Source organism: Eulemur rufifrons, chromosome 20 (genome assembly GCF_041146395.1).
Source record: "Eulemur rufifrons isolate Redbay chromosome 20, OSU_ERuf_1, whole genome shotgun sequence".
Lineage (NCBI taxonomy): Eukaryota > Metazoa > Chordata > Mammalia > Primates > Lemuridae > Eulemur > Eulemur rufifrons.
Genome location: NC_091002.1, coordinates 52290759 through 52317379, shown reverse-complemented (window position 1 = coordinate 52317379; position 26621 = coordinate 52290759). Strand labels below are relative to the sequence as shown.

The following is a 26621-nucleotide window of genomic DNA, read 5'->3' as shown; positions in this document are numbered from 1 at the left end:
TGGAAATTCAAATTCCAACCACAATGACATACCCAATCACACACACTAGAAAGGCTATTGTTAAAAAAAAAATTAAAGATATCTGTTGGCAAGGATACAGAAAACCTGGATACCCTTAAACACTGCTTGTAGAAATATAAAATGGTACAGGCTGTGTGTAAACTAGTTGAATCTTCCCTCAAAAATTTACATGCAGAATTACCATAGCTCAACAATTCCATTCCAAGGTATATACTCTAAAGATTAGAAAACAAGTGTTCAAACAAGAACTTGTACATGAACATCTATAGCAGCCCTGTTCACAATAGCTGAAAGGTGCAAACAACCCAAACCTCTGTCAACAGATGGATGGATAAGCAAAATTACGTATATCATAACCTGATATATTATTCAGCCATAAAAACGAAAGAGAAAACTGAAATGGAGCAGTTGTTATGGAACACAATATGGCAGTACCTCAAAAATCAAGCATGGAATTCACTTACAACACGGTGATTCCACTCCTGGGTATATACTGAAAAGAACTGAAACCAGGGACTTGAACACCCACGTTCATGGCAGCATTATTCACTGTGCCAAAAGGTGGAAGCAACGCAAGTGTCCACGGACAGACGAGCAGATAAATAAAACGTGGTCCATCCACACAATGAAATATAATTCAGCCTTAAAAATGAGGAAATTCTGACATACGTAACAACATCGTGCTAAGTGAAACAACCCAGGCACACAAGGACAAATACAGTATGCTCTACTTATGAGGTACCTGGAGTAGTGTCCAGGAGCTGGAGGAAGAGAAAATACGACGTGGGTGTTTAACAAGTACAGGGTTCCACTTGGGGAAGATGAAAGAAATTCTGGAGACAGATGGTGGTGATGGTTACACAAAAACGTGTATGTGGTTAATACCACTAAAGTGTGCACTTAAAAATGGTTAAAATGGTGAACGCTGTATGTCTTTAATCATACAGAAAAAAGGAATGAAGCGCTGATGTATATTGCAACATGGATGAGCCTTGGAAACGTCCTAAGTGAAAGAAACCAGGCACAAAAGGCCACATATTATATGAGTCCATTTGTATGAAATGTCCAGAGCAGGCAAATCCACAGCAATGAAAACTAGATTAGTGCTTGCCAGGGGATTGGGGGACAGGGAAAGGAGAGTGACTTTGTAATGGGCTCTGAGTTTCCTTCAGAGGAAGAAATAAAACATCTGGAACTATTAATAAATAGATGGTTGCACAACACGGGCAATGTATGACACTCCATTGAATTATATTTTCACAAGTGGCAAAAACGGTGAAATTTTAAAAGGTGCTTTCAAACATTCATATACATTGTCATAATATGGACTGGGACTTTATCACTTAACTATATCGATTGGTGATGTAAACATCACTGGGCAAACCTGAGATACCTTGCAACCGGTGTGCGCGCACATGGCCAGAGAATCACAGTAAGGTAATATGAAGTTCAGTAAATTCTTATGAAATTTCCATGATCAACTGGGCCATTTGCCATTCATTTGGCAGTGAGATTTAATTTTTCTTTACTAATTATCCCAAATATGAACTCTGTGTTTAGCTACTATTTCCTTGGTTTATATATAAATTGAAGGTTATTCTTACACATGATATACCAAATAATAATTTTTTTTGTCTTTTGAAAAAAATCACATTATCAACTTCTCTACTGTTGGATACTACAAACTGCTGTGACTTTAAGGCTCTCGCTGGGCAAACCCTTGGAAAATTTGCTAAGGGTGTCCACTGGGTGGATGCGTTGAGGGAACCTGAATAAAAGCCCTGAGACACCAAAACCCGGCTGTGTCCCTGAAAGTGAGAGCAGGGTAGACTGTAAGCAGCTGGGGTAGCCCGCGTGGGAGAGGGGGGCAGGCAGGACCGCTCAGGGTCTGGAGGCCATGGTCAGGCCTGTGTTGTCTCTCCAAGGCCAGTAGGAGACCACTGGCAAAGTTATAAATCAGGAGAGCGACACGACGAGACTTGAGTCTGTGAAGCGCTGTTTGCCTTTGTCAGGTTGGGACCCTCAGTGAGGGGGGATCTGCGCTCCCCCTGGGGGGCCGCGCTGAGAGAGCAGGGCATGAACAGTGGGTGTTCCTGCGGGAATGTGGGGTCTGCGTCTGCTCAGGAGGAAGCGCTGCCCACACCCACCTTGGAGTCATCTCTGCTCTTTAGATCTGCCAAGGCGGGAAACTGAGGGACAGTCTCAGAAACAGTTCCAGGAAAAGAAAACTGGAACCAAAGGGAAAGACACATTTTTCTCCCAGTTGGGGAAGGCGGAGAAGTGGGCCTGGTGGATGGGACGGTCGGGAGGAAGGTGTATTTCCTGATTTGGGGTCAACGGTGACGAGCTGGGAGCGTGTGGCTGCTGCAAAACACACGGTGACACACACGGGAGGACTTACCGTGAAGCAGCAGACCTCACACGGCAAGGACGCCGGGGACTCTGAAGGCGGGACACAGAGGACCTTGCGCGGCGACGCCACGTTCCCGGGAAGGACGGAATTGCTGTAAGGAAACTGCGTTTGTGAACAACCTGAACACCCTGCCAGGGACACAGAGAGGACGGCGACCTCCCTCACCGAGGCTGAGCCAGACCCACGTCCAGCTCGGAGGCCGCTACCCCATTGGGGTGGAGAGGCCACCGCGTGGACGTCACACCCGTGGCCACCGCGTCCTGGGCGTGGGGGACCTCGGTGGGGTGGAGAGTGCGGGTGCCCCGTTTCCACATGTCCACACGGAGCCCCTCCCGGGTCTCTGAGGACCGGCCGCCCCTCAGCAGGCGGCTGCGCACAGGACGGCGGTGCCCGGGGGCTCGGACGGGGAGGCTGAACTCACTGTCACCTCAGGTGTGGTGACCGAGGGCCTCACTCACTGATGGGGATGTGGCTGAGGGGGCGACGTCCTCTCACGCTGGGCGTGGAGCCAGAGGGCAGGAGAGGCGCCCGCCCCTGACCATCTCTACCTTCTGCTGTTTCCTCTTTCACGTACAACCTCAAGGACACCCTGGTTAGCGAAATAAAGATAAAGTGCTAATTTGGACATTCTCATTCAAACACAGTACAGCCACGGGGTAGGTCTTCTCTGTCCAAGTCAAAGAGCAGAGAAGAGCCGCAAGCACAACGTCCACAGCTGTGTGGCCTCAGGGCGCAAGTGTCCCCCACGGCAACGTGGCCTCGATGGGGCGCTGGGCGCAGGGCAGGGCTGAGGGAGGGGAGCTTCCTGGTGCTCGGGAAGCAGCAGGGGGCCGGAAAGCAGGGATTTCTGCAGACAGAACCAGGAAGCTCAACGAGTCCCGGGAAACATGGCGTCTTCCACGTGGGGCCCCTGGCTTGGTGACCAGCTTCCCTCATCCGTGTGAAGGCAGCCAGGAGCCACCCCCAACTCCAACCTCACCAGCAATCACGGACAAGCAAATGTGAGTCTACAGCAGTTTAAAAAAAAAGAAAAAAGGGACAGCAAGAAATGAAAGACCAATATGATCAAACTGACGGTCACCTCCAGAGAAGTAAGTCCCCCAGGTCCCGTCCTCTGCTGGGCCCCGCATCCTTCTCTGTTCAAGGAAGAGGCAGACTTCTCAGTCCCAACCATCCTATTTTCAGACAACGAAGCATAGTTTTTAAAAAATTCTAATTAGGATGCTCAGAAAGGTATAAGATACTGCATGCACAGAAAGTAATAATCTATGAAGAAAACTCAGAGATCAACAAAGACAGCTTGAAATTCTTTTAAAATGTTTAAATGTCAGAATAAAAAACTGGAAGGCAGAATGTAAGAAATATCCCCCAAACCACATAAATAAAACAGCAAATAATAAAACATACGATAAAAGGTAAGCTCTTGGGGAGATGGGTCCAAGAGTTCCAACATCCAAGTGACACGTGCTCGGAAAAGAGAAGTGCCAACATGGAGGGAGGCGCTTATCCAAGAAAGTAGAAAGACTATTATAAAAAATGGCCGGAGCTTAAAGGAGATCTTGTTCTTTAAATTGAAAGACGTAACAGCAAGATGAATTAAAAAGACCCATACTTAGGACCATCACTGTGAAATTTCAGAACACAAAGACAAAAAAACAAAAACCTAAAAAACCACCATAAAATCTCTAAGAAAGGAAAAACAGTCTATCTGTAAAGGAATAAACATCAGAATGACATCGGACTAAATAACATGAAATGCTACAAAAACATGATATGATGACTTCAAATTTCTAAGAAGGGATTTTCAACTGGGAATTCTGTCCCCGCCATATTGGTAATCGAATGTGAGGGCAGGTTAAAGAAATTTTTAGAACATGTAAGAGTCGGACGATTTCTCTGGTAGGCACCCTTTTATGCGAAGTTAATTGAAGACCATCTCCAACAAAATAAGGAAGTCAAGAAAGGAAAAATACAACCTGCAATTCAGAAGGAGCAACCCAGGGAAGCACTTAGGGGAACCCTGGGGAAGAGGCTCCGCCCCAACTCAAACCCAATCCTGGACCCCTACCCCCAACTCCTGACTCTAGCCCCCAACCCCTAAACCCTAAATCCCTAGATGTGGCAATCCTAAGCAGATAAGCCAAAACACCACATGCTTTCTTACCGTAAATCAATATACCTTTTTTTTTCCCCAAGTTTTTACCTGGGTGCTGTTTATTAGATTCCAAATATCTAAAAAAGTTGATTTTGCCTCCCCCCCGCACCTTAATTGTTGCCTCAGGGGAAGATACCAGTTCTTGAACTCCCTACTCGTCATTTTCTGTTACATCAGTCAGCCTCTGTTTATATTACCTCAAGCTCGCACCCTTCACTCAATGGAGTTCACTAATTCTTTACGTTGTTTTTCATGTCTCTGAAATCGGACATTTCATCTTCAATTCTGGCATACAGCCTCCATGTAGCAGACACTTAAGAATTTATATATGAATCAAAGTAATTAAAGCAAATACTTTTCTGCCCCTTAAGACAGATGCCATTATCAAGATATTCTTTGAACATTGTCAAAATATGGGAAAATTCTGCCAAAATATTAATGCGAAGACCTTCAAACCCCTATTCTCTTATGTCCTTGGAGCTAACCACTTTTCTATTTGCTTATTCCAATTTCACTTTTTTTTTTTTTGACAGGGTCTTACTCTGTCACCCGTGCTGAAGTGCAGTGGCATCACCATGGCAACCTCAAACTCCTGGGCTCAACTGATCCTCCTGCCTCGGCCTCTCAGAGCGCTAGGATTACAGGCGTGACCCATCACACCCACACCACAATTTCACACTTTCTAATTAAAAATAATGCCATCCCTACATCTACTGTGAATGTTACAGAATTAAACAATACTAATATCTAGTAAAAGTAAACACATAAAGAAAAAAGTCTATTTTTTAAGATTTTGTAAAGAATGTATTCAAGAATTTAAATCCCACACGGGACACAGAAGCAATGCTGAGGATAAAATATCTTAACTACCTTTATTGATAACATTTCTATTCATCCATGTTTATAAGCTCACTAAAATCCATGTTTCGAATTTCTTGGATTTTTCCCTAGTAACTTCCAGACTAACAAAAGTATTTTCACATACGTATTTGATTCTTACATACTGAACATCTATTAATTTGAAATTTGTTTTGCATATACGTCTAGGGCTTTATCACTTTCCAAGACGAAAGTCACATATTAAAATACAAACTACTCAAAACATAAAAGTATACAGTTGTCAAGAATGTGGTTTACAATATAGATCTTGCAGTTAATACAGACTATATTACGATTTGTCTGTTTGAAAACAGAGAACAGTGTACTATACTGAATTCTGCAGTCAGGTGCACAAGAAAACTTATTTACAATCCTCCTTTCTTTTTATAAGATAAATAAATCAAACTATTTCTCACATATATTACAACCATATTTTTTAAACAAAATTTTGGCTTAAAAATCACAAACTGACAACATATAAATACAAAATGCTAGGAAAAGTTTAACAGCTAAGGGAAAAAACATGTCTTATGCATTGTAATCATTTCTACAATCTAGCATAAGGGCAAATTTGATTTTTAAAAAACACAGCCCATATACAATTATGGAAAAAATTTAGTCAAGCCACCTAATATAACAGATTTCATGGGTATCATTCATTTATTACGTCCAAAAAATGTTCACGTGCTGTAGAAGTCTCTACATAACAATTAGAATAATGTCAACAAGGGTCTGCAAACCATGAAGTATCAGCAAGTCAACTTAAACCATGCATTTCTCTCTGCAAGAACGAAGCTTGACTTTGAGTTAAAAGGTAACAACTATGAACTTTCTTTAAAATAACTTAAATTCACCAAACTAGGGCAATACACACGTTTTCCCAGCTCTACATGCAGACTATATTGTAAAAATGATTAAGTCACTAAAAAAAGTAGAAAAGATTCAAAATAATCACAACTCAGTTAAGCTGGTGAAACCACAGAGACATCAAAACCCAGCAACTTCCAAGAGTGTAAGGGTTAAAAATTAATTATAAAATCTGGATACTTAATCCTATGTCAACACTCTGAATTTAGGTTTAATGTTAACAATTTATACTACTACTCTTGTCTTTGGGTAAAAAAAAAAAAAAATGTTCTGGAATAAACAATGTAACTTCAAATCATTCTGCTATCTGACTACTAGAAAGACTGCTTTTCTTCTAGCCCCACAATTTGGTAAGACAGAGAGCTCTCCACACCAAGTCCTGGTGAAGACTGATGTCCTAAGTCGCTGTGAGTCACACTGTTCTAATACAACTGAGCTACTAAAATACAAATATTTGTTCTTAAGAAAAATTACAAAACTAACAAATCTCTTTTTCTCCAGAATTATAAAAGATAAAATCTATGAATCAGTACTCTAATATGATCACAGAAAAATAGCAAACTGAAGTTAAAAAGCACAGGCTGTCTATAATATAGGCCCCAATCTATCTTCTGCCATCTTAGTATTTTCTACCCGTTCTAAGGATTCAGTGTGTCAACACCTAGACACCCGTTACAGTTTTTAAAGTTGGGTAAATAATCAGCCCTATGGTTACGGTAAAAGTGATTCACCTTACTACTTACGCACACAGGAGAACGTGTTTCCTTTTTCAGGACATTCTTTTAGGGTTTACTTGATAGTGGTTCTTTTAAAGGTAACAAAGGGGTCAGAAAAAGACTCCTTGAAATTCTTTTGGAATTCCCAGAAAGATATCCTGCAATTTGATCTTTTATTCTTCCTCCCTCATCACAGTTTTTCCTTTTAAAAATTACAATTGACAAATAAAAATTAATTAATTTACTTAAAATCAGGGAAGGCTTCTCGATAATGTTTTCCCCTCTAGAAAACTAAGAAGTTCAGTGAAACTCAGTGCCAGTAATTAAGAGGTTTGTTATCATAAAATTCAAACTTGGACAGAGGTGTGTCATACCCAGAAAAATTTTTAGACATTTACAAACTGGTGCTCTGTTCCACACTTTACAAGCAACACAGGTTAGTTTCAGCTTCAGTTTTCATTTTTAATGCATAAAATCTTGTGCATCTTGTGAAAGGAACAGACGTCAAGCAGTGTCTGCCACGTCCTCGTTAGTGTTTCACCAGAATTACAGCAGAAATACCCTTCTACCCTTCCCTAAGAAGATCCTCTCCGCTTTGGGCAAACCTTCTTCTACGCAGTGTAGATCCTGTCGGATTATGTAAAGAAATCACACCACTGAATCAAAATTTTAGAGGACAATCAAGAACTAGAAAAAGAAGACTCCGGTGTGGACAAGGACACAGTCCCCTTCCCCACAGCGTCTGCTCCCAGGCGTCCCCTCCACGGCAGACTTGGCAATCTGCTCTTCCTCATCTCCGCTCTCCAACAGGAGATTTATTTTTCTCTGTAATAAAGCAAGTAGTATTTCAGGGGATCTGGCAGAGGGAGGCTCAGGACTTTCTGGCGTAGGAAGTTCACAGGGGGGTCTGGCTTCGTTTCAGGTGGGATCTTCTCTTCCTCTTCCCGCCGTTCCTCTTCCAAGTCTTCACAGCTGTTGTCGTCAGAGGGGCTGGAAATCCGACTGGCAAAGACCTCTTTGTCCAAAAAGACGATCGTTTCCATTCGACGGCGGCGAACTCTCCTTCGTTTAAACCTGGGGGTTTTCTTTAGTCCGTTTCCATTTTTGCTCACTGTTTCCTGATGAATGATCTTTTTAATGGTGGCCCGGATGGCAATGCGAGCCAGGTCCTGGAGGCTGCGAACTGCCACGGGAGCTACAGTGCAAAGAAGAGGCTGTCAAACGCATCTGAGTGACCCCACCACAAAGCCTGAACGCCTAAAAATCCTGACGCTATTTGAATTCACTGGCAAATTTACAAGCATGTTACAAGAATAGAGAGTACACTAAGCAAACGTCAACTGGTGCTCTCATTTGCATTCATATGTACTTTTCTAAAAATATTTTCAAATGCACCAAATCTTACCTTCGAAGAAGAGGAAGCAATGTTGTTTGTCTAACCAATCAGTGGCAGCACTAACACCTGGGTTACAGTGTTTCTTTGACAGCCAAGTTTCATTACTCGAGTCACAGTATTCATTCATGTATTAATACTCACCCACTAGTAATGCAGTGACTGTGTCTCCAATATTCTTTTATCAATTTTAATATTTTCATAATTATTTACAAATTGAATATTTGTTCCTTTCCTATTAAAGTAGAGAAATGCAAAACCCAAATATTTTTAAGAAAAACAAAAACTTCAAAGCACACCAAGGAGAAAGAACATTTGGCAATTAAATCAAAGCTTACTGCTTAGTGCAGGCAATACACACACGGCAATGTGAGGGCATTTCTCAAAGGGAAACAAAGTACACTACACTGAGAATCAGCATCACTGTTTCCTTCCAGCACCCAACATCTCCAAAGAAAAACAGTCTGCACTGTAGGAAGGGCTCTTGTGTTATAAACATTTATGACCAAAATCGAGCCTGCCCAGCATCCCGGCAACCTCCACTGTTCTACGGGAGCCCTCAAGCTGTCTGTGCCCCAGGATCTCGGAGGACCTTCTCTCTCCTGCTTTTCTGTCTCTGAGGACAAGAGGTCCCCTCGCCAGGACGGGCTTCAGGAGTTCCTTCGTCTTCCATCCTGCCCCTCTGCTGAGCACTGTGATCACGTCTCTTGACCTGGCTTCCTCCTCAAACACCACCATCTTTACTTCTCTCACCAACTTACCTCCACGTCATTTCTAGAGCCACCGTGCCCCCGAGATGCTGAAGTAACTCCTTCCTAGGCCATCAGACTCCCGACTGCCAGCTCCGAGCTCTCCAGCTCTCCGAGGTGCCCGCCTGGGATGACTGACTTGGCGTGCCACTCCCAAGGCCCTCGTCAGCCCCTTCCCCTGCCTTCCCCGGCTTCTCTCTCTTGCTGGCTCCTCCTCTCCCACCCCGTCTGGTGGTGCTCCCCACGGCTCCAATTTTCATCATTCCCCCTCAGCGCCCCTGCTGATCTTTGGTTTGACATCCAGTCTGTGGGTGTAAACAACAGAGACCCGCTAACGGCCCCCAAGATTCTAACCCAGTCCTGACTGGGGTCCCGAGCCTGCCACAGACCCGTGTCCACAACAGACGGTGGGGGCCTCAGGCTCACATACGCTTCCTCAGAAAGGTCGGATGTGTTCCCGAATCCTCGCCACTGCAGAGGCGAGTGTCTCCGTTTTGAGCTTTATCTCTTACCTGAAAACTTCCGACAGATTCCTAACTGAACCTGCCTTCCGTGAGTCGATCGTGCGCTCAACGTGAAATCCCAGCCACCCTGCAACGCACAGGTCGGCACTCCCACGACCTCACTACGTGCTGCCCTCACTCACAGAGCTTTTCTCTTCCATTGTCGTCATCAACATGACTTTACTGATCTAGGAAACTCTGTCCAGGAGGTAAAAGGTGCAAAGAACTTTCCTGTTCGCTTCAGGAGCTCTAAACAGCACCACAGGAATGTCTGCCACCCAACCTCTCTGTGAAGCCCACAGCTGTGTCCCAAGGTGGCACCACATTGTCATGACTCCTACCCGGGCCTCGCCAAACCCTCACAGGGGAGACGCTCATTTGCCACCAGGCTCTCAGAAGGTCTCCCAAATGCCGCAGCGGTGCCCTTCCTGCCCGAACTCTGCGAGGTCTCTGGAAGCCCAGGCCCTCCCTAACCAAGAGCAGCATTTGCTTAAAGAGGTTGTTCTGGTGCGATTTCCAAGGAGCACGCATCTGACAAATTCACCGTCCACCTAACCACCAAGGTTACCTCGGATACAGACGTGCTGCGCCCATTATTTAAAACATCTGGTGGCTGTCCACAGCCTGCGTGATAAACTCGACTCCAACACGCGTACCAGTCTAGTTCCCCACGCAGCCCAACTCTCCACATGGGCGCACATACATCTTACATTTGCCCTGCCTCTGAGGACACTTTGCCTTCCTTCCTTCTCTCTTTGGGGAATTCCTTTTTACCCTGAAGTCCAAGCACAGACATCATCCTGTCAAACCTTCCCTAATCCCGCTAAGGTCTCTGTGTACCTACTGCTGCTCACTCTTCACATTCCAAGGGCTGTGTCTGCTTCAGAGGACTTGTACTTAGCAGAGACCAAAGCAAAGTCTAACCATTTGATAAATGATTCTTCATAAATTAAAAGCATTTCTGGAGGGTATTCACCAAAATCTATTGTTTTTGGGGGTGGAACTATGCACAATTTCTCCTCTAGTGGGTTTTTGTTTTTTTTTTTTTTGCGTTTTCCAAATTTCCTAAATGATCAGAGAGCATGCTGAAGAGTTTCACTTGAAATATAATCAACTGGCATTAAGCTGATTAAATTATCAGACATTAGGGTGGGTGTTGGCCAGAAACAACGAGGCGCAAAGGCTCAGCTGTGGAAGACGCCGTGGAAACGCTCCCAGCCACACACCAGCGGAGGCTGGAATGTGCTCGCTGTCCTCTGTCTACACAACGGCAGCAGGGCCAGGCGCCCTGGGGAGCAGTCAGGGAGGGAGCCCTTTGGTTTGGTGGCTCTCTCTACAGAGGGGGCTAATAGTCCAAGTCCCCACACAACAGAATTACCTCCCTTTTGTGTGGGTCCTCTGCTTTCAATGGCTTGACCAGCTACAGCTCTTTGTATAACAGACTTTAAAAAAAAAAGGCTAAAAAGACTAATATAGGCTAAAAATAGATTATAATTAAAAAAATTTTTTTTAGAGATGGGGTCTCGCTCGCTCTGTCCCCCAGGCTGGAGTGCACTGACCAGACCACAGCTCACTGCAGCCTGAAACTCCTGGGCTCGGGCATCCTCCCGCTTCAGCCTCCAGAGCAGCTGGGACTGCAGGTGTGAGCACTGCACCCGGCCCATGATTGTAACTTTTAAAATGCCTGAAATCACGTGTAGAATTTTAAAGTTTCAATGGAGGGAAAATGCTCTTTCATATCAAAAGGTTCCTTGTAAATTCTGTTTACTTTAAAATTCTAATGAGATTAAAAAGATCTAAAGACATCAAGTTGAGTGTACTTACGTAACTGGACAAGTCTTGACTTTCCTGACTCTGAATGGCAGGGCTGGATCAGAGGAGCAAAAGAAACAGCCAGAATCTTTTTGGTTTCCCAAGCTGAAGGTCCTGTGCGCGTTATCTTAGTCAACTATTCCAAAGACAAAATGAGAATATTCAAAAGATTTGGCTACTAGATAGCTTATATTTAAATATAATCATCCCTATATATTCTAAAGATACACAGATACAATACAACGAAACCACCTGACAATACGGACCCTGATGTGATGTGCCATGAAGCTATGCTAGGAACATTCTGGCAAAAATGCCTGGCCCGACTGTATTCACACCCTAGACCTAACTTCTGTCTATGGGCAACACATATGACAGAAAAAAACTGTATGATAGAAAGAAACCAGTTAAAGGATAACAAGAAGCAACAATCAGATCAGGAACGTGGGGATTCTTCCAAGGCAATGTTCTTGGGCTCTCCAAAGAAAGTAAACACTGCGGGCAGGAAGTAGGGACCAGAGCTGTTCTACAGAAAATAAAGTAAGAAAAAAATTCTGAGTAATCCTCCTTTAGAATTTGGAAACTTGTAAATGTTTTACAAAGTTACAAAACCTAAAATGGCAATTCCTAAAAAATGAAAGAACATAACAACCAGCTACAACACGCCAACCTTTACTGAATCTTGTTTTTCTCTGGGAGGCATAACTGTAAGTCATTCCTGCAATAAGAACGTGACAAGCACCAAATAAGAGATATTGCTACAGAATCACTGTTAGGTTCTTAGAGCAAACCTGTCATTCTGGACATCTAGGTGATTATCCTCGTTCTTTGAAGACAAATACTGAAGTGTTTAAACAAGCCTCGCCCTAGCATCAGCCCCAAGAAAACAGTGAAAGTCTGTGGCTAACACACTGCACTGTAGGTTATCAAAACATTTCTTTTGAACTAAAACACTGGGAGCGCAAGACCACCCAGTGAGACCACGCAGCCCTCCTGCGCTCTGCGCGACTGGGCCAGTCTCCAAACGGCCTCAACAGCTCCCAGGACTATTCTGGGTCAGCTCCGTCAGGCTACGATTATACACCAGCCATTTCTAAAAATATCTAAGCCAGTAAATCCTCTACAATCTAAGACTCTATGTCATGAATCTTAGAGCTAAAAAGAGTAAGCCGCTATGTACTAGATAAACATCAACAAACTAATCATATTCTCATATACTAGCAAAAACATTTTTCAGAAACATTTTTAAAAGGAGAATTTCTAGTTATAATGAACATCAAGTATTTTTATGTAATCAATGAGTGATGTAAGAAACCTTATAGAAAACTATAAACTCCTATTTTATATTATTAGATAACCTGGTGAAATATCGTAAAGATGTCCACAATTCTCAAATCAATCTAGGTATCACAATTCCAATCAAAAGTGTAATGTATTTTTGCACCACAACAAAGAATTCTAATGTCATTTGTCTAAGACAAGACATTTGGAACAATATTCTGAGAAGAAAGAGCAAAGATGAGGTGCGCAAGCCGTGCCGAGCACTCCAGCCAGCGACAGCGGGACTCACGGCAGCGGTCGGCGAGGGCTGGGACCAGCTCCTCTTTCCTGCTGCTGACAGCGCTGCCTTTCAAAGGCCAACTGGCAAGAATTTTAAAATGCGAAGTCGCTGACCAAGCACTTCTGCTTTTGAGATTGTACCTGGAGGCTCAAACACATATAACATGCATAAAAGAAAACTACAAATCCTTATCTCATATGGCTAGATGGGCAGACAGAGTGGAACTGGTGTGTAGCTTCACTGAAGAAGGGTTAGAAAGAGGTGTGTTTGCTGATGTATCTTTTGAAATAAAGAGATAAACTAAAAGTAAAACCGAAAAGTGGCTATCCAAAGGTGAACGGAACAGAGTGGAGGGACGTGTGTGGAAAACAGAAATTCTGAGTGTTCCTTATTTAGACTTTGGAAACTTGTAAATATTTTACAGAGCCACGAAACAAAACCTAAAATGTCAATCCCTAAAAAGTTAAAGTAAACAAATGAGCTAACCGGGTGTCAGGTTAGTGGCATAACCTTACAGAGAAATGTTATTTTAAGTGACTTTAAAACACAGTAATTTGAGTGTACATCCGTAGTGGAATATAAGGGGAAAAAGGCCAAAACCCCCCTGGAAGGACAAGTAAAACATCACCAGAGATATGGAATCTGCAAAATCCAGACTGTAGAAAACTCTGCAAGACAAATGACCTGATTCCTTCAACAATTAAATTGCAAGGAGAAAATGAGAAGGAAGGAAGAACCTAGACACTAAGAAACAACTTAAGAGATGCATGAACCAAATGCAATACATGAACCTTAAACGGGGTCTTGGTTCAAACAAACTATTGAAGAAACTTTTGAGGCAATAAGGAAAATTTGAACAAGAATTGAATATTTGAAGATATTAACAAATTGCTATTAATTTTTATAGATTGATAACAGTTTTGTAATGAATAAAAAAAAAGAGCCCCTATTTTTCATAGATACATATGATATATCTATAGATGAAATATTCTAAAAATTAAGGATATCCTTTAAGGTTTTTATATTATATATAACAATAACAGTGAAATACTATACACACCCCACCTAATGCCCGATAAAAGGAGCTAGTTAATAAACTTAGTCAACAACTCAACAGGCTACTACATAAGCACCAAAATGATGATCCAGGATATTAAATGACTTGAAATCATATTCAGGTACTCTCACTAAAACCCTGCAAGTATACACCAGTATGTACAGTGACTCTTTTGAAAAAGGAAGCATACAAATTAAGTTTTACAAGAATCACATACAGTCATTAGGGTAGGACTTGTGAGTTTTTCTTATTCATAATTTATGGATTTTCTAAAATCATTACTTTTTGAACAAAATAAATGCTAACAATTAAAAATTGCAGAAAAAGGTGCAATCTCCTATTTTATATCATTTCTGTTTTTTCTAATTCTTTGTGACTGAGACATTCTTCCTGATGACCAATTCATGTCTGAGTAATCTGCTCATTTAGTATAATCTATTTTCCCCAGTGAAACATGGTATCTAAAACATAGACAAACATGCATGACCAAATACAAAATTTGGACAAGATTCCCACTAAGCAGGGATTCCTGTAAAATGCTCACCATCAAGGTATTTAATAATTAGACTAACAATTAGAATAGAATTACTCTAATAATTTTATATATAGTAATTATAATAACAGAACAGGTAGAATAGGCATTAGAATTACAATTAGAATAGCTGGGTGGAAGAAGGGGAAGAGGGAGAGGAAGGAGAGGGGACGGGCAGGGGAGGAAGCAAGGGAAGGGAGAAGGCAGAGGAGGAGAAGAGGAGGAGAGAGCGAAAGGAGGGGAGGAAAGGGCTTCAGTGCAGGCTCGGAGGTGCCCACCTGCGCCAGGTTCTGGCCCCACACAGGGTACCTGTCTGACCCGGCAAAGCTCCCTCAAGCGTCCCTGCCTCTGTTTCCTAATGTGTGAAATGGAGGAAGCTGTTCAAAGGGCCACTATACGCAAACTGCCTGGAAAGACCGTGGGAACCAGTGTGCAAACGTGTCCGTTATGCAGGGAACCTGACCTTCTCTTCCAGTGGCATGACGAGGACCCCTCCCACCTTGAGCAGATTCTTCATGTACTCTTCATGCTCCTTCTGCACGCCAGCCCCACAGTACACCCGATCATACTGGGCACAATCGGGAGAAATCTCCAAGCAGTTGCCAGTAACAAAGGAAGGCTCACAGAAGTCAAACCTGGAAGCAAAAAATGTTTTCTGTAATAAAATGTATCACAACACAACAAGTCCACACAGGTTGTGTGTTAACTGTAAAATCCCATAGCAATATAATACGGTTTACAGAGCCAGAAGCTGGAAGCCACACTTCCAAAAAGAATTACACTATATAAATAGAACCCAAGAAACTTCACACAAAATAGTATGGAAGCGAATGTCATAAACATGATCCAAATTTAAGGCAGTCTCCAATCATCATCGTCTTCGCTCTGTTTTCATCGTCTTATTCAAGATCTACTATGTAACAAGACAAGGGAAAATGGATTCAGTTTTTAAAAAAATTTTTAATCCCTAAAGTAAGACCTTTAATGTCTTATTTAAAAATGGCAAGAGCAAGTTTTATATATATATATATATACTTATTGTTTTGAGACAAATGCAGTAATTTTATATCAGAAACAATTAGGTGATAAAAGATTGTCTTTCGTTGGAAGTATGAAAATTGAGCAAAACAAGTATTTTGTTTTCTTCTCTTACTATATTGGTGAGAAATTGCCTTTATATAAGTTTCATAGTCACAAAAATCTAAAGTCCTTAAAAACACAGAATATTTTTGAAAATTGGAATGGACACATGGGATCACCCTACCAAAGTTTGATCACATTTGAGGGCACACGAATACTAATAAAATGATTTCTTCCCATCTGATCAAAAGTTTGTTAAATTATAATTCACACTTTCTGACCCAGGGGACATAATCTCATCTTACTTGGACATATTTTGATCTTACTTGTCGAAGCTTTCACTTGTTCTGATGAAAAAGTCCAGCTTCTGCTTTGCATATTCTATCACATCTGAGTGAAGTTCCACCCCATGGTTTACACCAAAAGGACCTAAAAGTTTTGAGAATGAGAAAACTTTCACAACTTGGGCTCGAAATCTTGCTCATTTATTTTTATCAATTACAACACAACTGATCTAGCATGTATGATTACAGAAGTCTCATCACGTTACCCCTGGCCACCACATCATAAATAACTTGTGTTGATGCCTGGGCTTCTCTGCTCTCAAACTTTTAAAGAATCATTTGAAAAGGGAAAAAAGCCAAGAGTTCAGAGTCTTACTAACGAATTAAACAAGAAACATGTATTTGCAAGTGAAACTAACACAGGCCTCACCTGTTTGTCCAGAGGAGGCATTTAAGATGGCTGTCTGCCCCAAAAGGTCCCCAAAACACTCAGCTGCGGGCATTTTAATAATGCTCACAGAGTAGGTTTCAATCATCACTAAAATAAAACTGTGATTCTAAGTCACAATGAAACATTTTTTACATCAAAGGAAATTTGTCAGTAATTTGAAACAAAACTGTGAGAAATGTTAGGAGCCCAAGAAAGTGCTCCCTCCACATAAACTGTCTCCAGGTGAAATCTGGGTGAGCAGAGAACAAACTACGGACACTCAGCTTAGATGTATCTCCGTGTTGTGGAAACCCATTTCCGCGAACGTAACAGTCAGGCCAAAACTCAACTGTGCTGATGAAGGTAAGACAGCGGTCTCCGATCTGGAGGGTCGGGTACGAGAGCCCTGTAGGACACTGACTCTACTCCGTGTCTTGTCCTGGGTGGTGACTACAGGGAGGTGGATGCACATGTAGGAACTCACCAAGCTTCATGCTTCACGCTTGTTCATCTACTATAGCTAAGTTATACCTCAATTTTTAAAAATCTGCATGTGAAAATCAACAGGGCATGTAGGAAAATATTTAGGAGACATACATAGACAGTCACAGTGTAGCACTCAACCCTACAGTCCAACAGAAACACTGGTAAATAAGCAATGTTCTGTGCACCCCACAGCGTCACACTGTGCCACCTGGTGCATCTGGTCCCTCCCTAGCGCAACAGCCACCACCCCAGGCCCAGGCTTCCTGGCCCCTTTTGGACAACTGTGCCTGCTGCTGTTTTCTCCAGCATGTTTCACACACGGAGCTACTGCTAAGACATCCCCTCATCAAGACACATCCTCCTGAAGAGGTCATATCTTCACTATTTACCACCTCGAATCCTAAATCATTCCGACCTTCAAGGCCTCCTGCCAACTCACTAACGTCAATCCCCGTTACTCTAGCATGGGAGCCCCGAGCCAGAGACCAGGAAAAGCTGCTTGTTTTTTTCCACTCGTCATATTTTCATTAGCTCCCCCTCCGTCGCTATCAAACACTTATGATGCAGTTAATTCTGATAACAGATATGGGACATGGTTCCTATTCCCAAGAAGCTTAATACCAAATAGTGATAACATATCCCTCAACCCACCCCCTCAATAAAAAGATGACTAGCAGGGGGTGTCAGGAAGGCGGCAGCCCTGGCAAAGCAGCTCCCATGGCACACGGCACTTTCCGGCAGGGTGCCCAGAGCTCCCAGCTCTAGGCAGCTACCGTATCCTCTCCGGTTGATGAGAAACAGAGGAAAGGCCGACCCTGAGCAAAGGGGAGAGAAGCCCACAGCACAAGCACAGGAACGTGGCCCACCCAGGATGCAGTCCAGACCAGGTGAAAGTGGGGGTCTCAGTAAGGGTCTCTGCATTAGATGAAAGACTTCAGGCTTCACATTTGTAGGCACTGGGGGCAATGAGGTTTTACTCTGGAATGATTTGCACAAAGCGGTAAGAAGGCTGAATAAGCTGGAGCATCTGGGCACAAATCACTGTCCGGCCAGGTGTGCACCCTGAGAGCAAACCCTAAAGCCACTTCCTTCAGAGACCTCGAAGCAGCACGTGACGTCACCTACAGCAGAAACAGGGCCTTTCTTCCTCCAGAACTCTCCTGCCCTAACACCCAACAAAATTCCCAGTAAATCAGGGGGCTTGGAAAAGAGAAGCAACGGCATCAAACTGCAAGCCCTTTCTTTTTTTTTTTTTTGAGACAGAGTCTCACTCTGTTGCCCGGGCTAAAGTGCCGTGGCGTCAGCCTAGCTCACAGCAACCTCAAACTCCTGGGCTCAAGGGATCCTCCTGCCTCAACCTCCCGAGTAGCTGGGACTACAGGCATGCGCCACCATGCCCGGCTAATTTTTTCTAAATATATTTTTAGCTGTCCATATAATTTCTTTCTATGTTTAGTAGAGATGGGGTCTCGCTCTTGCTCAGGCTGGTCTCGAACTCCTGAGCTCAAACGATCCGCCCGCCTTGGCCTCCCAGAGTGCTGGGGTGACAGGCGTGAGCCACCGCGCCCGGCCAGGGTGTAAGCCCTTTCTTTATAACTTCTAGGGCAACAGTCTCCAACCTTTTTGGCAGTAGGGACCGGTTTCATGGAAGACAATTGTACCACAGACCAGCAGGGGCGGGAGGGGTGTCACCGGGGGAGCTCAGGCGGTGACGGCAGCCGCCACCGGAACAGCTGTAAACACGCCCGCCAGCCGCTCACCTCCTGCTGTGCACATGCCACCACGCCCGGCTAATCTTCCTATTTTTTGTAGAGACAACAGGGTCTTGCTATATTGCTCTGGCTGGTCTTGAACTCCTGACCTCAAGTGATCCTCCCACTTCAGCCTCCACAGTGCTAGGATTACAGCCGTGAGCCACCACGCCCGGCCTGCAGACATTCTTGATGTTTCTCTCACAACCACAGCCAGTGAGGGGATCAGCCGATCCTGGGTTCCAACACCAAAACCACAGACTGCAGCCCCCACGCACCAGCCTGACCCAGGGCCACTCCCACGGCCCGCCGCCACGCAGCCTGGCCTCGCCTCCTCCTCAGGACAATCTTGGACAGCTCCTGTCTTTGATCAGCTCCTGTCCCTCCTGTGGCAAAACCACCCCACCTCACTCGGACTGAAAACGGACATCTGTCCCCCACTGCAGCATTTTACATGAAGTGGGACTTCCATAAATCCTCGGTCATTTGCTACTATTCTTATCAATATTAGAAATAACCATACTCTCAGGTACATCCTCATAATTTATCTGTCTGGGCAAATAAGCTAAATGGCTTGAAATAGGATAACCTGTGACAGCCAGGTGTGGTGGCTCACACCTGCAATCCTAGCACTTCAGGAGGCTGAGGTGGGAGGGCTGGCAGGCAGGATGGCGAGTTCAAGAACAGCCTGAGCAAGAGTGAGACCCCATCTCCACAAAAAATAGAAAAATTAGCTGGGTGTGGCGGTGTGTGCCCGTAGTCCCAGCTACTCGGGAGGCTGAGGCAGGAGGATGCTTGAGCCCAGAACTTTGAGGCTGCCGTGAGCTGTGATGACAACACTGCACTCTAGCCTGGGCGGCAGAGCAAGACCTTGGGAAATCCCTTCAATCCGTGAAATTTACTGAAAAATAAACAACTTACAGGTACTAATCTTTCAGTATTAAAACAGCAAAACAAACAAAAACTGCTTGGAAGAACTTTACCTCCCGAAGGACTTTAAAGTCAATTATCCTCACTTGAGAGACAGTAACAAGGGAGACTGAGTGGTTACATTAAATCAAGAAATCACAGTGAGACTGAGACTCACACAACTCTCCTGGTTCTCCCTGTCAAGGGACAGACGGCGGCAGTGCAGGTGGCAGGAGACGCCCCTCGGGAGGACTCAGGGACCTCGAGGCGCACACAGGCTCCCGTCACTGTCCCTGTGTCCCCCACCCACTGACATCCCATGGCAACATCGGGGACCGCTAAAAAAGTGTGCACCGGGGCTGGCCGTCAGCAGACGGTATTTTCTGTGGCAGGAGGTGCCGCCACAGAGGAGCTCTCAGACCCTCTCCAGACTCACCCAGGATGAGGCCCACCATGGAGCTGAGGTACCCGGTGCCACTGCCCAGGTTCAGAAACGAGAGTCCAGGCTGCAGATCCAGGGCCTCCATCACCTCCGAGTAGATGCATGGGGCCGAAAGGTGAATGTTTCCATGCTTCCACGCCAAGTCTTTGTAAGCATTTTCCTTAAATTCTTCCAGATAATAATCTGCACGATCGATAGCTCGGAAAGCCTGCTCCACCAGCTCGGTGCGGATGTACTGGGCTTCCTTCAGGTTGTCTATCAGCTCGTCGTTGTCCTCGCCGGCACTCACAGCACCACCCATGCTCACCACCAACCTGGGCAACACTGCAAGTCGACAGTTTTAAAAGAGCTATTTATATTAAAGGTACGAGCAGAATAATAACAGTTCTGAACACCTATCAACTTCAAATTCTGAATTCTGAAAATAATACAGATGAAGTATCTTTTGTCAACACCCAGACTGACTCCCAGAAACCCCCCCAGACAAGCCATATATAGAAAAAGAAAAAAAAGAATCCCAGTTCAATTAGAAATTCAGGTAAACAATACTAAAATAATAATAATTATTATTATTTTTTTTTTTTTAGACAGAGTGTCGCTTTTGTTGTCCTGGCTAGAGTGAGTGCCGTGGCATCAGCCTTGCTCACAGCAACCTCAAACTCCTGGGCTCAAGCGATCCTCCTGCCTCAGCCTCCCGAGTAGCTGGGACTACAGGCATGCACCACCATGCCCGGCTAGTTTTTTGTGTATATATATATTTTAGTTGGCCAGATAATTTCTTTCTGTTTTTAGTAGAGACAGGGCCTCGATCTTGCTCAGGCTGGTCTCGAACTCCTGATCTCGAGCGATCCACCCGCCTTGGCCTCCCAGAGTGCTAGGATTACAGGCGTGAGCCACCGCGCCCGGTCTAAAATAATTATTAATATGTGTCTGAACTTCACATTTAAGTGGTGTCCTGTATTTTACCTGGAATCCTACACCCTCTGCGTACACACAAATACCCGCCCAAGTCAAGCAATCCATTCAATCTGTTGATTTGGATACTTTGATAGTCAAATTTTAGGCAAAAACACCACCAAAACTCTCTTCCCAAACAGAACATATTCCGACAAACACCTCATTGTAACAAACCAAAATCAGTTTCAAAGCTTCAGAGCAGGAGGGGCTGCCACGCCCCTTCTGAAGTGTGCGCTATGTGGCCTTCCCAGCTCTTCAAAAATACCAAGTCTGCCTCTTGCCTTCTCCCACGCTGCCTTCAAGAACAAAAAGGGGAGCGTGCGTCCCTCTGAGCCCCACTATTAACATACAGTTACCTTCATCTAATTCACAGGAAAATGCTCTTTCATCTGGAGAAGTCTTACTCTTCCTGAAACTATAAAAATATCCTTTCTGATTTTATAATTATCCCATTTTCTAAGTAACGGCTTTACTTCACCTGAGACGGTAATGCTTTTTAAAATACCTGATATAAATTGTTGGGGGAAACAAAAGACCACCCAACCTCACGAAGACTGACACATTTTCTGAATCAGGACAATCTTCCCAACAACCTACTATAACATTATGCTATAAAGTTTATACTTGTTTTCCTCCTCCACAATCCTCTAGATTTCTAACAGCAGAATGAGAATCACAAATCCTGAGGGGAGATATTCCATGCTCACCCACGCACACAACTGGCGATAGTAATGCGCGAGGTTTTCCCAGAAATGAAAATTAAACAGTCACGTGAATGAATCATTAGTTTCTTACAACAGGTGGACAAGGTATGTGAAGAATATGGCTTAGCCCAAATTCTCTTCTATTTTATAGTCAAACATTCACAATCAAGATTTTAGAGCTGAATATTAAATTTTTCAAATCACTAGGGTGGTCCCATTACTAAATTTTCACAGCCTTTTAAAGTTCTCAGAGCCCTTGTTAGATTATGGTCCATGGCCGGTTCACTCAGACGGATGGAATTAAGTCCTAACGAGGTCGGGTTTAATCCTGGATATAAACCACTTAGTTTTGAGGCTACACCCCTAGTCTAGCTCAATCACCCTAAAATTTGGGCCACTGGTCAAAAGCGGAGTCAGTCTGGATGCTCAGGGCGCATTTAGGAGAAGACCGGGAAGTCAGGCATCGCCCACTGTGCGGGGGAGGAAGCTGCCTCTTCCCCCAGAGGCCGGCATACAAAGTTCTACCGTTGTGTCTCAACACCGTCATCTTACCTTTAGACGGTGACCTCCAACTGTATACTGGGTATGTTTCACTTTCTATTAAGTACCTACCACTTATTTTAAACACTTCCTCAACTTGAAAGTTTACACCGTAACAAAAGCAAAGCTTTTCAGTAAAAATAGCTACCATATTCTTACAGGTACCACCCGCGGGTCGCAGCCTCACTAAAACCTCACGGGAGGCGGCAAACCAAGGCAGGCAACGCGTCTGCTCTGACCACACAGCCAGTGCGTGAAGGGGGCTGGATTCAAACCCAGGACGGCCTGGCTAAGGGCCTGTGTTCTTTGTAACACACCAACGCAGCTTTTAAAAATTCTCAAAAGAGCAACATTTTTTACCACACATGTTGCTAATCTTCTGACTGTGAAGTAAGCCCCTCTATTGCCACTGGTAGGGTGCTTGTGGCGGAGGTGGCAAACCCGTGGCCTTAAGGCCATGTCTGGCCTTCCAGGTCCTTAAGTGCAGCCTTTTCACTGAATCCAAACTTTACAGAACAAATCCTTTTATCTTTTAATACGGGGTGCAGCAGAGAAAGATGAAGTTTTTCTTGTCTCCTTTGGTGCTTAAACAAGAACCATCTTGAGATCCGAAGGCTGCAAGTTCCCCACCCGAGTGGGGTCTGAGATTTACTGTTAGCTCTCCTAGTAATCTGATCCTCCCTCCCGCTGGAACCCATCACTGCTTACAGCTAACCATGGATGTGATCATTTATGATGTCACCAAAACTACCAACAGCAAACACAGATGCCTTTGCCAAAGCAAATATTATCACTTTCACCTAGATTCTACGATCCAATGAAATCCAACAATTGGTGGAGAATCGTTTTCAGGATGCTGCACTTGATTATACTTTGCACTTTATTATTTGCTGTAATCCCTGGTATTAATACGGTTCAGTGCTCTGTGCTAACCAGCCACAGTCCAATAGGACCACCCGACCGCTCCTTCCAATGCTGACGGCCAGGGCTCGTGAGCAGACTTGGGCGCAGGCAGGTCTCAGCACTGACAACTGAGGCGGCTGGGACTGCGGCTTGTCGGTGTGCGGGCATGAAGCCACCATGACGGGAGTCACAACTCTAGTCCATGCTGGGTTTGCCAAAGGACCACATTCCAACCCGGATGTCACTCCTCAAGCGGAATATGGGCAAAGTAACTCACGGGGAAGACGAGCTGGGGAAAAAGACCCCAAACCACACCTTCTTCAGGAAGAATGACGGAAAAAAACCAAGACTTCTCATTTTGAAAACCAGAATTCTTACAAGCAATGCAAAAGGACTTTTTTCAAACACAGATGGTACCAAACTTAGGGCAGGTCTACTTATAATTTTTTTTCACGATGTGTCTATGTGGTCGCAACCCCCTCCCAAGTCCAGGAGCATCTGGAAGCACGTCCACGGTCCCCCCAGGCCAGTGGGACACGGATGGAGACAACGCCTGCTGGACACACAAAAAAAGCCTTCTAACCAGCGGAGTTGCAAGTAATGCAATGAGCCCCCTCTTAGAACAGCCCCGCCAAGTCCCCGCGGAGGCACGGGCCGGGGTGAGGCCGGGGTGAGGCCGGGCTCTGAAGGCCTGACCTCAAGGCTGAGTCCCATTCACTCCGAGGTCCCCTCTCACCTGAGCACGCGGCTCTGTGTCCCCCAAGCAGAGCCACGACAATTCCTGATTTGCTCAAAAGCACCTCAACTTCGCTAATTCTTGCAGGACAGCCTACCGCACGCCCAGAAGGAGTTGTTTGGCCGTTCCTTCGTGACAAGAAAACGGAAAACCATCCCAGGCGCCCGAGCAGAGAGGGCCCGGGCAGATACCAAGTGACTTATTCGAGGAGCCGCGCTCGGGCAAACAGGACTCGAGCGCCACGGCCCCGTCGCACAAACAAAGGCGCCAGCCCGGGCGAGCCTCCTTCCCGCCCCACCGAAGGTCTCCCCGCTCGCCTGAACCGAGGCCCGAGCGCCCGGGACGGACGCCGCCACCTGCCGGCCAGGGCCGAGGCGCAGCCCGCCCGGAACCCGAACTCCCGGCCTCCCGCTCGGGGAGCCGGGCACAAGCTGCAGGTCTGGGGTCAGACGGCCCGGACGTGAGCACCGGGCGCCGGCACCGACGGCGGCAGAGCGCGAGCGCCGCGGGGGCCAAACGGGCCGCGGAGAGAAAGGAGGAGCCCGGGCAGGGGGCGGCGCGCTCGGTGACCGGGAGCCGAGGGGGCCGGAGACGAGGGACGCGCCCAGGGAGACGCCGCCCGCCCCGCGCAGGCCGGGCCGAGGGGGGCGGCGGCGGCGGCGGTTGTACCTCGGGGCTCGGCCGGCCCGCGGGTTCGGGCCGCCTGCGCCGCGACCTGCAGTTCCTCGGGCGCGTCCCTCGCGCGTCCTCGTCCCGGGGCGCCGCGCCGACCGCCGCCGCTGTAAACATCCGCCGCCGCGTCTGCGCCTGCGCGCGCAACGGACCGACTGCGCGTGCGCCCCGGGTCTGGCGCTTAAAGGGGCAACGGCGCTGCCGGGTGGGCCCGACCCTGCCGGCTGTCCGCGCCCGCCCGCCCGCTCCGCGGCGCTCGCTGCCTTCCCGGCGGGGTCCGCGCAGACTGCCCGACGGGCCCTGCCTGTGCGGGCGGCGGGGCTGCTCTGCGTCTGCACCGCGACGGCGCCTGCGTTCGCGTCCCGGGACGCCGGTGCGGGCCGGCGCTCTCCTCGTGCCGCCGCCGTGGTCCCCTCTGACCCCGGGACGCTGTGGCTGCCCATCCCCCGCGTGACCTCGCTGGCTCTCAGCCCCTCCTCCCCGAGAGCCCGCGGCACCTGCGACCGTGTCCCGCGCCGTCTGCCGCTGCCGGGGGACACGCGCTCCGCACGGCCCCGGTCCTGCCCCGCCGCTCCGCGCGGACGCTCCGCCGCGCCCGGCTCCCTCCACGCCGGCGCCCCCGGCGTCCGCCTTCCCGGGGCGCGAGCCGAGCGCTCCGCGTGGGCCACGGCGGTGAAGCGGGAGCTGCGTCACCCCCAGGACGGACCGGGCCCGCGGCGGGGCCGTGCGGTGCTCCTGGTTCTGCTGCCGGGGAGAAACAGCCTCGTTGGCAGGAGCGGCCCCGCGATGCAGGGACACAGCACGGCCACGTCACAGTCTTGAATAAGCACAGACAAAACAGGGTCACTGTGCCACCCGTGGTGTCCCAGACGTGCCCTCTCTGGGCCAGCAGCAGAGACCCCTGCTCTGCCACCAGCCACAGCTGAGCCTCCCTCCGCCCTGGCCTCTTCACAGGGGGCAGAGGACCACCCTGCAATCCCTGACGGCGTCGGTCCGGGACGAAGGTCACCCAGCCCGGGCCCACATGGCCCTGCAGTCCCCGCGGTGTGCGTGCACCCTGCCTGCAGCCAGCAACGGCCCCAGCTCAACTGCAGGTGTGTTCCTGGTGGCCTGTGGCCGGAAGACACTGACGCCTCCGTCTCCAGGTGAGGAAACTGAAGCTCCGAGGAGGTCACCTGGTTCCTGCAAAGGCGCAGGGCAGCAAGCACAGGAAAACCGACTAGAATCCAACCACTGCACCGGGACTCCCTGTGGTTCAGCTCGCTTTCTTTATAGTTCTTTTTTTTAATGCTGGTCAAATATACATAACATTTACCATTTCAACCATTTTTAAGTGTACAGTTCCGTGGCATTAAGTACATTCGCATTGTTGTACAACCATCACCACCATCATCTCCAGAATTGTTTTCATCATCCCTTACTGAGACTCTGTATCCAGTCATGCTACAAATTCTCAGCAAACTAGTAATCGAGGGGACATGGCCATGACAGGATGAGGACTTTACCACACGGTGTCCCCACGACACAGCTGCTCTGCTCAGAGGGGACAAACCAGGTCATCTGGAAAGGGAGGAAGCGCTTCTACCTCATTCGAAGCCCACAGAGAACGGAACGAACCACTGTTCTCAGACACGCGCCGAGGCTGCTGGCCGCTCACACCACCCAGGGGTCAGCAGCGTGATGTTGGTCTGAAAATGCTGATCAACCCGAGCGTGCTCGCGTTCAGACAGTGGCTGGGAAGGACGCTTAAAAATGATTTCTCATCTTGAAACAAAACACTGTTTTACGTGGGCGCAGGGAAGGGGTCTGCAATGGTCGGTTTAATGTAAGCTTGGCTGGACGTACATGCCGGAGACACGCACACGCTCACGCACACGCACACGCACACGCACGCGCACACGCTCACGCACACGCACACGCACACGCACACGCACACGCACGGCCCTTACGAAGAGCTGGCGTCAGACCAGGACCCAGAGCTCTGTCCATGGGCCCTTGAGGAGGACGTACCCCGAGGAGCTGACCCCACACTTCCTAGGATGTGGGGCCCAGGGTTCTCTGTGACATTG

The 26621-nt window shown here is 46.7% G+C and overlaps 1 protein-coding gene across 4 annotated transcripts; it reads right to left on the bottom strand.

The window, feature by feature from the left end:
- Positions 1-5481: 5481 nt before the first annotated feature.
- PCMTD2 (protein-L-isoaspartate (D-aspartate) O-methyltransferase domain containing 2) lies at positions 5482-24645 on the bottom strand. Of its 4 annotated transcripts, none has more exons than XM_069495859.1 (6): positions 24550-24645; positions 20035-20364; positions 16065-16167; positions 15122-15293; positions 11521-11563; positions 5482-8246 (listed from the first exon to the last, which is right to left on the bottom strand). In XM_069495859.1, exons 2-6 carry the CDS (start codon positions 20339-20341, stop codon positions 7867-7869), a joined length of 1005 nt encoding a protein of 334 aa, XP_069351960.1. In that variant the 5' UTR covers positions 20342-20364; positions 24550-24645; the 3' UTR covers positions 5482-7866. The 4 variants fall into 4 exon arrangements, with proteins under 4 accessions (XP_069351960.1, XP_069351957.1, XP_069351958.1 ...); XM_069495856.1 differs by having other exon boundaries at positions 5483-8246; positions 11521-11644; XM_069495857.1 differs by lacking the exon at positions 24550-24645 and adding an exon at positions 23881-24224 and having other exon boundaries at positions 5483-8246; positions 11521-11644.
- Positions 24646-26621: the final 1976 nt, after the last annotated feature.

Coding starts and splice junctions, on each gene's coding strand:
- PCMTD2 (XM_069495856.1), bottom strand. CDS start 20,341: ATGGGTGGTGCTGTGAGTGCCGGCGAGGACAACGACGAGCTGATAGAC. Junction 15,294..16,064: donor ACAAGTGAAAGCTTCGACAA/GTAAGATCAAAA, acceptor TTTTGCTTCCAG/GTTTGACTTCTGTGAGCCTT. Junction 8,247..11,520: donor GTCAAGACTTGTCCAGTTAC/GTAAGTACACTC, acceptor TTTGCACTGTAG/CTCCCGTGGCAGTTCGCAGC.